The sequence below is a fragment of the Chiloscyllium punctatum genome, chromosome 47 (assembly GCF_047496795.1).
Source record: "Chiloscyllium punctatum isolate Juve2018m chromosome 47, sChiPun1.3, whole genome shotgun sequence".
NCBI classification, from domain to species: Eukaryota; Metazoa; Chordata; class Chondrichthyes; order Orectolobiformes; family Hemiscylliidae; genus Chiloscyllium; species Chiloscyllium punctatum.
The window spans coordinates 42001523-42014230 of NC_092785.1; the positions used below are offsets into that span (position 1 = coordinate 42001523).

At 53.6% G+C, this 12708-nt stretch overlaps 2 protein-coding genes across 2 annotated transcripts in view; one reads left to right on the forward strand and one right to left on the reverse strand.

The window, feature by feature from the left end:
* LOC140468612 (uncharacterized) overlaps positions 1-12708 on the reverse strand; it is a 1157363-nt gene that overhangs the window by 555416 nt on the left and 589239 nt on the right. The gene's annotated exons all lie outside the window — the stretch shown is intronic.
* Positions 1-12708, forward strand: part of LOC140468684 (uncharacterized) — a 39161-nt gene that overhangs the window by 6481 nt on the left and 19972 nt on the right. Inside the window, 2 exon segments of the mRNA XM_072564759.1 lie at positions 4671-4778; positions 8569-8705. Of these exon segments, the coding sequence (XP_072420860.1) occupies positions 4671-4778; positions 8569-8705 (245 nt within the window).

The window sequence follows — 12708 nt, forward strand, 5'->3', positions numbered from 1 at the left end:
CTCTTAAATGCTGTAATTGTACCAGCCTCCACCACATCCTCTGGCAGCTCATTCCATACACGTACCACCCTCTGGGTGAAAAAGTTGCCCCCTTAGGTCTCTTTTATATCTTTCCCCTCTCACCCTAAACCTTTGCCCCTTTAGTTCTGCCCCTCCCCCACCCCAGGGGAAAAGACTTTCCCTATTTACCCTATCCATGTCCCTCATGATTTTATAAATCTCTATAAGGTCACCCCTCAGCCTCCGACGCTCCAGGGAAAACAGTCCCAGCCTGTTCAGCCTCTCCCTGTAGCTCAAACCCTCCAACCCTGGCAACATCCTTGTAAATCTTTTCTGAACCCTTTCAAGTTTCACAACATCTTTCCGATAGGAAGGAGACCAGAATTGCACGCAATATTCCAACAGTGGCCTAACCAATGTCCTGTACAGCCGCAACTTGACCTCCCAACTCCTGTACTCAATACTCTGACCAATAAAGGAAAGCATACCAAACGCCTTCTTCACTATCCTATTTACCTGCAACTCCACTTTCAAGGAGCTATGAACCTGCACTCCAAGGTCTTTTTGTTCAGCAACACTCCCTAGGACCTTACCATTAAGTGTATAAGTCCTGCTAAGATTTACTTTCCCAAAATGCAGCCCCTCACATTTATCTGAATTAAACTCCATCTGCCACTTCTCAGTCCATTGGCCCATCTGGTCCAGATCCTGTTGTAATCTGAGGTAACCCTCTTCGCTGCCCACTACACCTCCAATTTTGGTCTCATCTGCAAACTTACGAACTGTCCCTCTTATGCTCACATCCAAGTCATTTCCCTCAGACTGATCTGTGTTCATAATTACGGATGGGAGGTGAGTTCAGTCCAGAGACACAGGAACGGAAGGAGGCCGTTCAGCCCAACCATTCTGCTCCGCTGCTTACCGAGATGGGGCCCGATCTGGTTAACTATCAGGAGATGGAAGGCTGACCTGATTGCTATGTGTGTCCCCCACTCATCACAACGCAGCTTTCACCAAACACACTGCTTTCCAATGCGTGGAAGGGAATCTGCCAGACCCTGCCAACACCATGGAGATAATGACACAATGAACAGTGTTAATGGGAGTTGTTGAAGAGCAATAAAATGTCACGCACTCTTCAACATCACCAGCAGGACTCGTTTCAACCACTGACTGAGTGACAAGAGTCCTGAAACATAGAGACTCCGAAACATTACACTGATTTTAAGTACTGTCCCTCTGACAGTGCGGCACTCCCTCAGTACTGTCCCTCTGACAGTGCGGCACTCCCTCAGCACTGACCCTCTGACAGTGCGGCACTCCCTCAGGACTGACCCTCCGACAGTGTGACACTCCCTCAGTACTGACCCTCCGACAGTGCGGCCCTCCCTCAGCACTGACCCTCCAACAGTGCGGCACTCCCTCAGCACTGACCCTCCGACAGTGTGACACTCCCTCAGTACTGACCCTCCGACAGTGCGGCCCTCCCTCAGCACTGACCCTCCGACAGTGCGGCCCTCCCTCAGTACTGACCCTCCGACAGTGCGGTGGTCCCTCAGTACTGACCCTCCGGCAGTGCGGCACTCCCTCAGTACTGATCCTCCGACAGTGTGACACTCCCTCAGTACTGACCCTCCGACAGTGCGGCCCTCCCTCAGCACTGACCCTCCCACAGTGCCGCCCTCCCTCAGTACTGACCCTCCGACAGTGCGGCCCTCCCTCAGTACTGACCCTCTGACAGTGCGGCACTCACTCAGCACTGACCCCCCGACAGTGCGGCCCTCCCTCAGTACTGACCCTCCCACAGTGCCGCCCTCCCTCAGTACTGACCCTCCGACAGTGCGGCCCTCCCTCAGTACTGACCCTCCGACAGTGCGGTACTCCCTCAGTACTGACCCTCCGACAGTGCGGCCCTCCCTCAGTACTGACCCTCCGACAGTGCGGCGCTCCCTCAGCACTGACCCTCCGATAGTGCGGCACTCCCTCAGTACTGACCCTCCGACAGTGCGGCACTCCCCCAGTACTGACCCTCCGACAGTGCGGCACTCCCTCAGTACTGACCCTCCGACAGTGCGGCGCTCCCTCAGTACTGACCCTCCCACAGTGCGGCACTCCCTCAGTACTGACCCTCCGACAGTGCGGCCCTCCCTCAGTACTGACCCTCCGACAGTGCGGTACTCCCTCAGTACTGACCCTCCGACAGTGCGGCTCTCCCTCAGTACTGACCCTCCGACAGTGCGGCGCTCCCTCAGTACTGACCCTCTGACAGTGCGGCCCTCCCTCAGTACTGACCCTCCGACAGTGCGGCCCTCCCTCAGTACTGACCCTCCGACAGTGCGGTACTCCCTCAGTACTGACCCTCCGACAGTGCGGCACTCCCTCAGTACTGACCCTCCGACAGTGCGGCCCTCCCTCAGCACTGACCCTCCAACAGTGCGGCACTCCCTCAGCACTGACCCTCCGACAGTGTGACACTCCCTCAGTACTGACCCTCCGACAGTGCGGCCCTCCCTCAGCACTGACCCTCCGACAGTGCGGCCCTCCCTCAGTACTGACCCTCCGACAGTGCGGCCCTCCCTCAGTACTGACCCTCCGACAGTGCGGTGGTCCCTCAGTACTGACCCTCCGGCAGTGCGGCACTCCCTCAGTACTGATCCTCCGACAGTGTGACACTCCCTCAGTACTGACCCTCCGACAGTGCGGCCCTCCCTCAGCACTGACCCTCCCACAGTGCCGCCCTCCCTCAGTACTGACCCTCCGACAGTGCGGCCCTCCCTCAGTACTGACCCTCTGACAGTGCGGCACTCACTCAGCACTGACCCCCCGACAGTGCGGCCCTCCCTCAGTACTGACCCTCCCACAGTGCCGCCCTCCCTCAGTACTGACCCTCCGGCAGTGCGGCCCTCCCTCAGTACTGACCCTCCGACAGTGCGGTACTCCCTCAGTACTGACCCTCCGACAGTGCGGCCCTCCCTCAGTACTGACCCTCCGACAGTGCGGCGCTCCCTCAGCACTGACCCTCCGATAGTGCGGCACTCCCTCAGTACTGACCCTCCGACAGTGCGGCACTCCCCCAGTACTGACCCTCCGACAGTGCGGCACTCCCTCAGTACTGACCCTCCGACAGTGCGGCGCTCCCTCAGTACTGACCCTCCCACAGTGCGGCACTCCCTCAGTACTGACCCTCCGACAGTGCGGCCCTCCCTCAGTACTGACCCTCCGACAGTGCGGTACTCCCTCAGTACTGACCCTCCGACAGTGCGGCTCTCCCTCAGTACTGACCCTCCGACAGTGCGGCGCTCCCTCAGTACTGACCCTCTGACAGTGCGGCCCTCCCTCAGTACTGACCCTCCGACAGTGCGGCCCTCCCTCAGTACTGACCCTCCGACAGTGCGGTACTCCCTCAGTACTGACCCTCCGACAGTGCGGCACTCCCTCAGTACTGACCCTCCGACAGTGCGGCGCTCCCTCAGTACTGACCCTCCGACAGTGCGGTACTCCCTCAGTACTGACCCTCCGACAGTGCGGTACTCCCTCAGTACTGACCCTCCGACAGTGCGGTACTCCCTCAGTACTGACCCTCCGACAGTGCGGTGGTCCCTCAGTACTGACCCTCCGACAGTGCGGCTCTCCCTCAGTACTGACCCTCCGACAGTGCGGCACTCCCTCAGTACTGACCCTCCGACAGTGCGGCTCTCCCTCAGTACTGACCCTCTGACAGTGCGGCACTCCCTCAGTACTGACCCTCCGACAGTGCGGCACTCCCTCAGTCCTGACCCTCCGACAGTGCGGCCCTCCCTCAGTACTGACCCTCCGACAGTGCGGTGGTCCCTCAGTACTGACCCTCCGACAGTGCGGCTCTCCCTCAGTACTGACCCTCCGACAGTGCGGCCCTCCATCAGTACTGACCCTCCGACAGTGCGGTGGTCCCTCAGTACTGACCCTCTGACAGTGCGGCACTCCCTCAGTACTGACCCTCCGACAGTGCGGCTCTCCCTCAGTACTGACCCTCCGACAGTGCGGCTCTCCCTCAGTACTGACCCTCCGACAGTGCGGCCCTCCCTCAGTACTGACCCTCCGACAGTGCGGCGCTCCCTCAGTACTGACCCTCCGACAGTGCGGCACTCCCTCAGTACTGACCCTCCGACAGTGCGGCTCTCCCTCAGTACTGACCCTCCGACAGTGCGGCACTCCCTCAGTACTGACCCTCCGCCAGTGTGGCCCTCCCTCAGTACTGACCCTCTGACAGTGCGGCCCTCCCTCAGTAATGACCCTCCGACAGTGCGGCACTCCCTCAGCACTGACCCTCTGACAGTGCGGCCCTCCCTCAGTACTGACCCTCCGACAGTGCGGCCCTCCCTCAGTACTGACCCTCAGACAGTGCGGCACTCCCTCAGTATTGACCCTCTGACAGTGCGGCCCACTCTCAGCACTGACCCTCCGACAGTGCGGCGCTCCCTCAGTACTGACCCTCCGACAGTGCGGCCCTCCCTCAGTACTGACCCTCCGACAGTGCGGCCCTCCCTCAGTACTGACCCTCCGACAGTGCGGGGCTCCCTCAGTACTGACCCTCCGACAGTGCGGGGCTCCCTCAGTACTGACCCTATGGGAGACTGACCCTGAAGCAATGAGCTCTCATGTGTAGACCCTTTTCCTTTCTCTCCCTCCAGGACGCTGGAGTTTCTGATGAGACATCTGCTCCGAATGGCCTCTCACAGCTCCAAAACCAACATGCACGCTCGGAACCTGGCTATCGTCTGGGCCCCTAACCTTCTGAGGCAAGTCTCTCGGGTGAACAATCATCGTGACATTAATTCAGATCAGCCCACACAGGCTAATGAAACCCTCATTTAGTTAATTAACCAATCAACCAAACAGCGTGGTGGCTCAGTGGTTAGCACCGCTGCCTCATGGCATCAGGGACCTGGGTTCAATTCCAGCCTCAGGGCAACTGTCTCTGTGGAGTTTACACATTCTCCCCGTGTCTGCGGGGGTTTCCTCCGGGTGCTCCGGTTACCTCCCACAGTCCAAAGATGTGAAGGTTAGGGTGGATTGGCCATGCTAAATTACCCCATAGTGTTCAGGGATGTGTAGGTTAGGGTGGATTGGCCATGCTAAATTACCCCATAGTGTTCAGGGATGTGTAGGTTAGGGTGGATTGGCCATGCTAAATTACCCCATAGTGTTCAGGGATGTGTAGGTTAGGGTGGATTGGCCATGCTAAATTACCCCATAGTGTTCAGGGATGTGTAGGTTAGGGTGGATTGGCCCTGCTACATTACCCCATAGTGTTCAGGGATGTGTAGGTTAGGGTGGATTGGTCATGCTAAATTACCCCATAGTGCTCAGGGATGTGTAGGTTAGGGGTGGATTGGCCATGCTAAATTACCCCATAGTGTTCAGGGATGTGTAGGTTAGGGTGGATTGGTCATGCTAAATTACCCATAGTGTTCAGGGATGTGTAGGTTAGGGTGGATTGGTCATGCTAAATTACCCCATAGTGTTCAGGGATGTGTAGGTTAGGGTGGATGGGTCATGCTAAATTACCCATAGTGTTCAGGGATGTGTAGGTTAGGGTGGATTGGCCATGCTAAATTACCCCATAGTGTTCAGGGATGTGTAGGTTAGGGTGGATTGGCCATGCTAAATTACCCATAGTGTTCAGGGATGTGTCGGTTAGGGTGGATTGGCCATGCTAAATTACCCCATAGTGTTCAGGGATGTGTAGGTTAGGGTGGATTGGCCATGCTAAATTACCCTATAGTGTTCAGGGATGTGTCGGTTAGGGTGGATTGGCCGTGCTAAATTACCCATAGTGCCCTGGGATGTGTAGGTTAGGGTGGTTTGGCCATGCTAAATTACCCCATAGTGTTCAGGGATGTGTAGGTTAGGGTGGATTGGCCATGCTAAATTACCCCATAGTGTTCAGGGATGTGTAGGTTAGGGTGGATTGGCCATGCTAAATTACCCCATAGTGTTCAGGGATGTGTAGGTTCGGGTGGATTGGCCATGCTAAATTACCCCATAGTGTTCAGGGATGTGTAGGTTAGGGTAGATTGGCCATGCTAAATTACCCCATAGTGTTCAGGGATGTGTAGGTTAGGGTGGATTGGCCGTGCTAAATTACCCCATAGTGTTCAGGGATGTGTAGGTTAGGGTGGATTGGCCATGCTAAATTACCCCATAGTGTTCAGGGATGTGTAGGTTAGGGTGGATTGGCCATGCTAAATTACCCCATAGTGTTCAGGGATGTGTAGGTTAGGGTGGATTGGCCATGCTAAATTACCCCATAGTGTTCAGGGATGTGTAGGTTAGGGTGGATTGGCCATGCTAAATTACCCCATAGTGTTCAGGGATGTGTAGGTTAGGGTGGATTGGCCCTGCTACATTACCCCATAGTGTTCAGGGATGTGTAGGTTAGGGTGGATTGGTCATGCTAAATTACCCCATAGTGCTCAGGGATGTGTAGGTTAGGGGTGGATTGGCCATGCTAAATTACCCCATAGTGTTCAGGGATGTGTAGGTTAGGGTGGATTGGTCATGCTAAATTACCCATAGTGTTCAGGGATGTGTAGGTTAGGGTGGATTGGTCATGCTAAATTACCCCATAGTGTTCAGGGATGTGTAGGTTAGGGTGGATGGGTCATGCTAAATTACCCATAGTGTTCAGGGATGTGTAGGTTAGGGTGGATTGGCCATGCTAAATTACCCCATAGTGTTCAGGGATGTGTAGGTTAGGGTGGATTGGCCATGCTAAATTACCCATAGTGTTCAGGGATGTGTCGGTTAGGGTGGATTGGCCATGCTAAATTACCCCATAGTGTTCAGGGATGTGTAGGTTAGGGTGGATTGGCCATGCTAAATTACCCTATAGTGTTCAGGGATGTGTCGGTTAGGGTGGATTGGCCGTGCTAAATTACCCATAGTGCCCTGGGATGTGTAGGTTAGGGTGGTTTGGCCATGCTAAATTACCCCATAGTGTTCAGGGATGTGTAGGTTAGGGTGGATTGGCCATGCTAAATTACCCCATAGTGTTCAGGGATGTGTAGGTTAGGGTGGATTGGCCATGCTAAATTACCCCATAGTGTTCAGGGATGTGTAGGTTAGGGTGGATTGGCCCTGCTACATTACCCCATAGTGTTCAGGGATGTGTAGGTTAGGGTGGATTGGTCATGCTAAATTACCCCATAGTGCTCAGGGATGTGTAGGTTAGGGTGGATTGGTCATGCTAAATTACCCCATAGTGTTCAGGGATGTGTAGGTTAGGGTGGATTGGTCATGCTAAATTACCCATAGTGTTCAGGGATGTGTAGGTTAGGGTGGATTGGCCATGCTAAATTACCCCATAGTGTTCAGGGATGTGTAGGTTAGGGTGGATTGGCCATGCTAAATTACCCATAGTGTTCAGGGATGTGTAGGTTAGGGTGGATTGGCCATACTAAATTACCCCATAGTGTTCAGGGATGTGTAGGTTAGGGTGGATTGGCCGTGCTAAATTACCCATAGTGCCCTGGGATGTGTAGGTTAGGGTGGATTGGCCATGCTAAATTACCCGATAGTGTTCAGGGATGTGTAGGTTAGGGTGGATTGGCCATGCTAAATTACCCCATAGTGTTCAGGGATGTGTAGGTTAGGGTGGATTGGCCATGCTAAATTACCCCATAGTGTTCAGGGATGTGTAGGTTAGGGTGGATTGGCCATGCTAAATTACCCCATAGTGTTCAGGGATGTGCAGGTTAGGGTGGATTGGCCATGCTAAATTACCCCATAGTGTTCAGGGATGTGAAGGTTAGGGTGGATTGGCCATGCTAAATTACCCCATAGTGTTCAGGGATGTGTAGGTTAGGGTGGATTGGCCATGCTAAATTACCCCATAGTGTTCAGGGATGTGTAGGTTCGGGTGGATTGGCCATGCTAAATTACCCCATAGTGTTCAGGGATGTGTAGGTTAGGGTGGATTGGCCATGCTTAATTATCCCATAGTGTTCATGGATGATCTTCGGGGAGTTTGTATGGGCTGAATGGCTGCTTCCACACTGCAGGGAGTCTGTGAAAATGTAGAATGCCCATTTCTCTCTGTTATGGTGGAAATAGCCAATGCCATGAAAGACCATCTGGTTAGCAGGTGTCTTTTGCAGATGGAATTCTGCCTTGGTGTCCTGGTCTGACCCCAGAACCTCAGAGATGTGTGCTTGGCACTTTACCAACCCCTTTGTAATGGTCCAGCAAGCTCCTGGTATTGCCAACCGTGGCCCACCCATTGCCATTGGCGACTTGCTTGATGACAAAATACCGTCAGCGAGATCTTGTTAAATGTCTGGACAAGCTTTTGGTTGGAGTGGGGACAGAGGACGGCCACCGTCAAATTGGGATTGGGTCGAAAGTTGTTGAGGTATTGAGTCAGCTGCAATTCGGCTGGAGGGGCTGAATGGCCTCAAGCTACCCCTGTTGCTCATGACCCTGGCATGAGCAGCCAGGGATAGCGGGAACGTAGAGGTGGAGAAGGAAGGGTTGAAGGTCAAAGGTGAGTTTAACCTCTTGCTGTCTTCCATCCCTCCCTCCTTCCAGGTCCAAGGAGATTGAGTCGTCAGGATTCAATGGAACAGCGGCATTTATGGAGGTCCGTGTCCAGTCCATTGTGGTCGAATTCATCCTGAATCATGTGGAGCAGCTATTCGACCACAAGAACCTCACTCCAGTTCCTGGTAATGATGCTACAGAACCCATCCATCCCCCTCTACCTGCCAGTCTTTATATCCCTACTAATATACGTTCTCCTCAATCCACTGAAACAATTCTCAATCCCACAATCCCCTAACCCACCTACTCCCCAATCCCTCAATCCCCTGAACCACCTACTCCCCAATCCCACAATCCCCTGAACCACGTACTCCCCAATCCCACAATCCCCTGAACCACGTACTCCCCAATCCCACAATCCACTGACCCACCTACTCCCCAATCCCACAATCCCCTAACCTACCTACTCCCCAATCCCACAATCCCCTGAACCACGTACTCCCCAATCCTACAATCCACTGACCCACCTACTCCCCAATCCCACAATCCCCTGAACCACCTACTCCCCAATCCCACAATCCCCTGACCCACCTACTCCCCAATCCCACAATCCCCTGACCCACCTACTCCCCAATCCTACAATCCCCTGAACCACCTACTCCCCAATCCCACAATCCCCCAAACCACCTACTCTCCAATCCCACAATCCCCCAAACCACCTACTCTCCAATCCCACAATCCCCCAAACCACCTACTCTCCAATCCCTCAATCCCCTAACCTACCTACTCCCCAATCCCACAATCCCCCAAACCACCTACTCTCCAATCCCTCAATCCCCTAACCTACCTACTCCCCAATCCCTCAATCCCCTAACCTACCTACTCCCCAATCCCACAATCCCCTGAACCACCTACTCCCCAATCCCACAATCCCCTGAACCACCTTCTCCCTGATCTCTCAACCCCCTGACCCACCTACTCCCCAATCCCTCAATCCCCTGACCCATCTTCTCCCCAATCCCTTAATTCCCCGACCCTTCTCCCAGATCCCTCAATCCCCGACTCATCTTCTCCCTCATCCCTCAATCCCCTGACCCACCTACTCCTGCATCCCTCAATCCCCTGACCCACCTTCTCCCTCATCCCTCAATCCCCTGACCCATCTTCTCCCCAATCCCTTAATTCCCCGACCCTTCTCCCCAATCCCTTAATTCCCCGACTCTTCTCCCAGATCCCTCAATCCTCGACTCATCTTCTCCCTCATCCCTCAATCCCCTGACCCACCTACTCCTGCATCCCTTAATCCCCCGACCCACCTTCTCCCTCATCCCTCAATCCCCTGACCCACCTACTCCTGCATCCCTCAATCCCCTGACCCACCTTCTCCCCGCTCCCTTAATCCCCCGACCCACCTTCTCCCCGATCCCTCAATCCCCTGACCCACCTTCTCCGCAATCCTCTCCCCCTGCTTCTCCCCAGTCTCTCAATCCGTGGACCCACCTCCGTAATCCTTGAAACCCACATCCCCACCTTCACCCCAATCCTTCCATCTCTGGAAACGTCCAATTTCCTCTCATGTCTCCCTCACACTCTCCTTCTCCCCACCTTCACTCCCATCTCTGCTCCACCCTCCTGAGAAGCACCGTCATCAGGCAGAGTCCACATGGTTTCGTGAAAGAGAAATCAGGTTTGGCGAATTTATTGGAGCCCTTTGGGGAGATGGCATGCGCTGTGGAGAAAGGGGAGCTGGTGGATATACTGTATATTAGATTTCCAGAAGGCATTTGTTAAAGTGCTTCAATAAAGATTACTTTGGAAGAGAAAAGCACATAGGGCAAGGGATAGCATACTTTCTTGGCATGAAGATTGGCTGGATAACAAGAATAGAGAATAGGTGTAAAAGGAGCTTTCTTGGGTTGGCACGATTTAACGAGTGGTGTGCTACAGGGAAAGTACGGTGGGGGGGGCATCACTTGTTACAGTTCATATTAGCAACTTGGATGAAGGGGTGCTGATGAGACATTAGGAAGAGGACACAAGGTGATGACAAAAATGGGTTCACTGAGTGGGCAAAGGTATGTAACGTAGGAATGGGTGAAAGTATTCACCTTTGTCAGGAAGAACAGAAGGGAAAAGAAACTGCAGGGATTGCAGAGCTGTGAGACGCAGAGGGATCTGAGTGTCCTAGCGCATGGGTCACAATGGGTTAGTTGGCAGGTCTGGCGAGCAATAAGGGGTCCCAACAGAATCCTATTGCTTATTTGGAGGGAACTGAATGCAAAAGTGGCGAGATTATGCTTCGTTTTTACAGAACTCTGGGTGCGACCATATCTGGAGGACCGCATTGGTGCCTTATTTCGGGAAGGTATCAATGCTTGTGGAGAAAGTTCAGAGGAGATTAATCTGACTGACATCGGGAACAAGTAGACTGCCTTGTGAGCAAAAGTTGTCCAGGCTAAACTTGCACCTGCCGGGGTTTTGAACAGTAAGAGGGGACTTGTTTGAAAACTGTACAATCCCACGGTGTGGGAATTCATCAGGGAATCAGGAACAGAGAGGTTAAAATGAAAGGGTCGTCCATTTAAATCCAAGAAAGGGAGCATTTCTCTCTCTACCTCTGAGGGTGGTAAGCCTTGTGACTGAAAAGCTGGTGGAGGTATTGTCCTTGATTTTTATTTACAGCAGCGATGGATAGATTCTTTATAAGGACAGGGCTGAAAGCGTCCTGGGGGGAAAATGTGGAGTAATCGGATCCAACCGAATGGGGGAGCAGGGCTGAGGGGCAGAGCGGCCTAATTCATCAATTGTGTGGATGTATGGATGTTCTCCCCTTCCATTCTCCCCTCAACTGTCTCATTTTCTCTCCCTCTCGCCTTGCTACCATCTCCATCCCCTTCCTTCTCTTCACCTCTGTCGCTCTACACTCACGCACTCCCCCCTCCCCCCCCCCCCATAGTATCTTGCTTTCTCCCCCATCCCTTCTCCTTCACTCTTTCCTGGTTCATTCCTCTTTTTCCCATTGTCCATGTTCACTCCTTGCTCCACCCTGCCTGCACGAGACCATAAGGAACAGGGATAGGAGGAGGCCATTCGGCCCCTCGAGCCCTGCTGCACCATTGCTGATCTGATGTCCCTCACGTCCACTTTCCACTGTCACCCTCGGTTGGCCGACTGGTCGAGACTCTGTCTCGGCCTTAAACAGACACAAGGACTCCGCACCCCTCCCATAGCTCTCTGTGGCAAGGTGTTCCAAAGACACAATCCCCTGAGGGAAGACATCCCTCCTCATCTCCGACTTAAATTGGAGGCCACTTTGTCCCAAGAGTGTGCCCTCTGGTCCCCTGAGGGGATAACATCCTCTCAGCATTGACCCTGTCAAACCCCTGAAGGTTCCGAGGACAGTGAGATCACCTCTCATCGTCTCAACCCCAGACTCCCCAAGCTGTTTCGCTTTTGCTGATGATACAATCCCTCCATAGCAGGGTCATCCCGGTTAACCCTCTCACAACTGCCTACGATGAAATGACATCTTGTCCGAAACGAAGGGACCAAGACAGCTCACAGTCCAGGAGATAGACAGGCTGTGACGTTTCGCACTGGAGAGTAGGAGATTGAGGAGTGACCTGACTGAAGTCTCTAAAAGGTCAGGCACAGTGAACAGCAAAGGTCTTTTCCTTAAGGTGGGAGAGTTCAAAACGAGGTGGACTATTTTGAAGGGGAGAGGAGAACGATTTAAAAAAGGACATGAGGGGCAACTTTTTTTTAAACACCACAGAGTGCTATTCCTGTGTGGAACGTACTGCCAGAGGAAGAAGTGCATGAAAGTACAGTTACGACATTTAAAACACATTTGGATAAGGACCTAAATAGGAAAGATGGCGGCATGGTGGATCAGTGGTTAGCACTGCTGCCTCACAGCACCAGGGACCGGGGTTCAATCCCAGCCACAGGCAACTGTCTGTGTGGGGTTTGCACGTTCTCCCCGAGTCTGCGGGGGTTACCTCCAGGTGCTCCGGTTTCTTCCCACAGTCCAAAGATGTGTAGGTTAGGGTGGATTGGCCATGCTAAATTACCCCATAGTGTTCAGGGATGTGTACGTTAGGGTGGATTGGCCATGCTAAATTACCCCATAGTGTTCAGGGATGTGTAGGTTAGGGTGGATTGGCCATGATAAATTACCCCATAGTG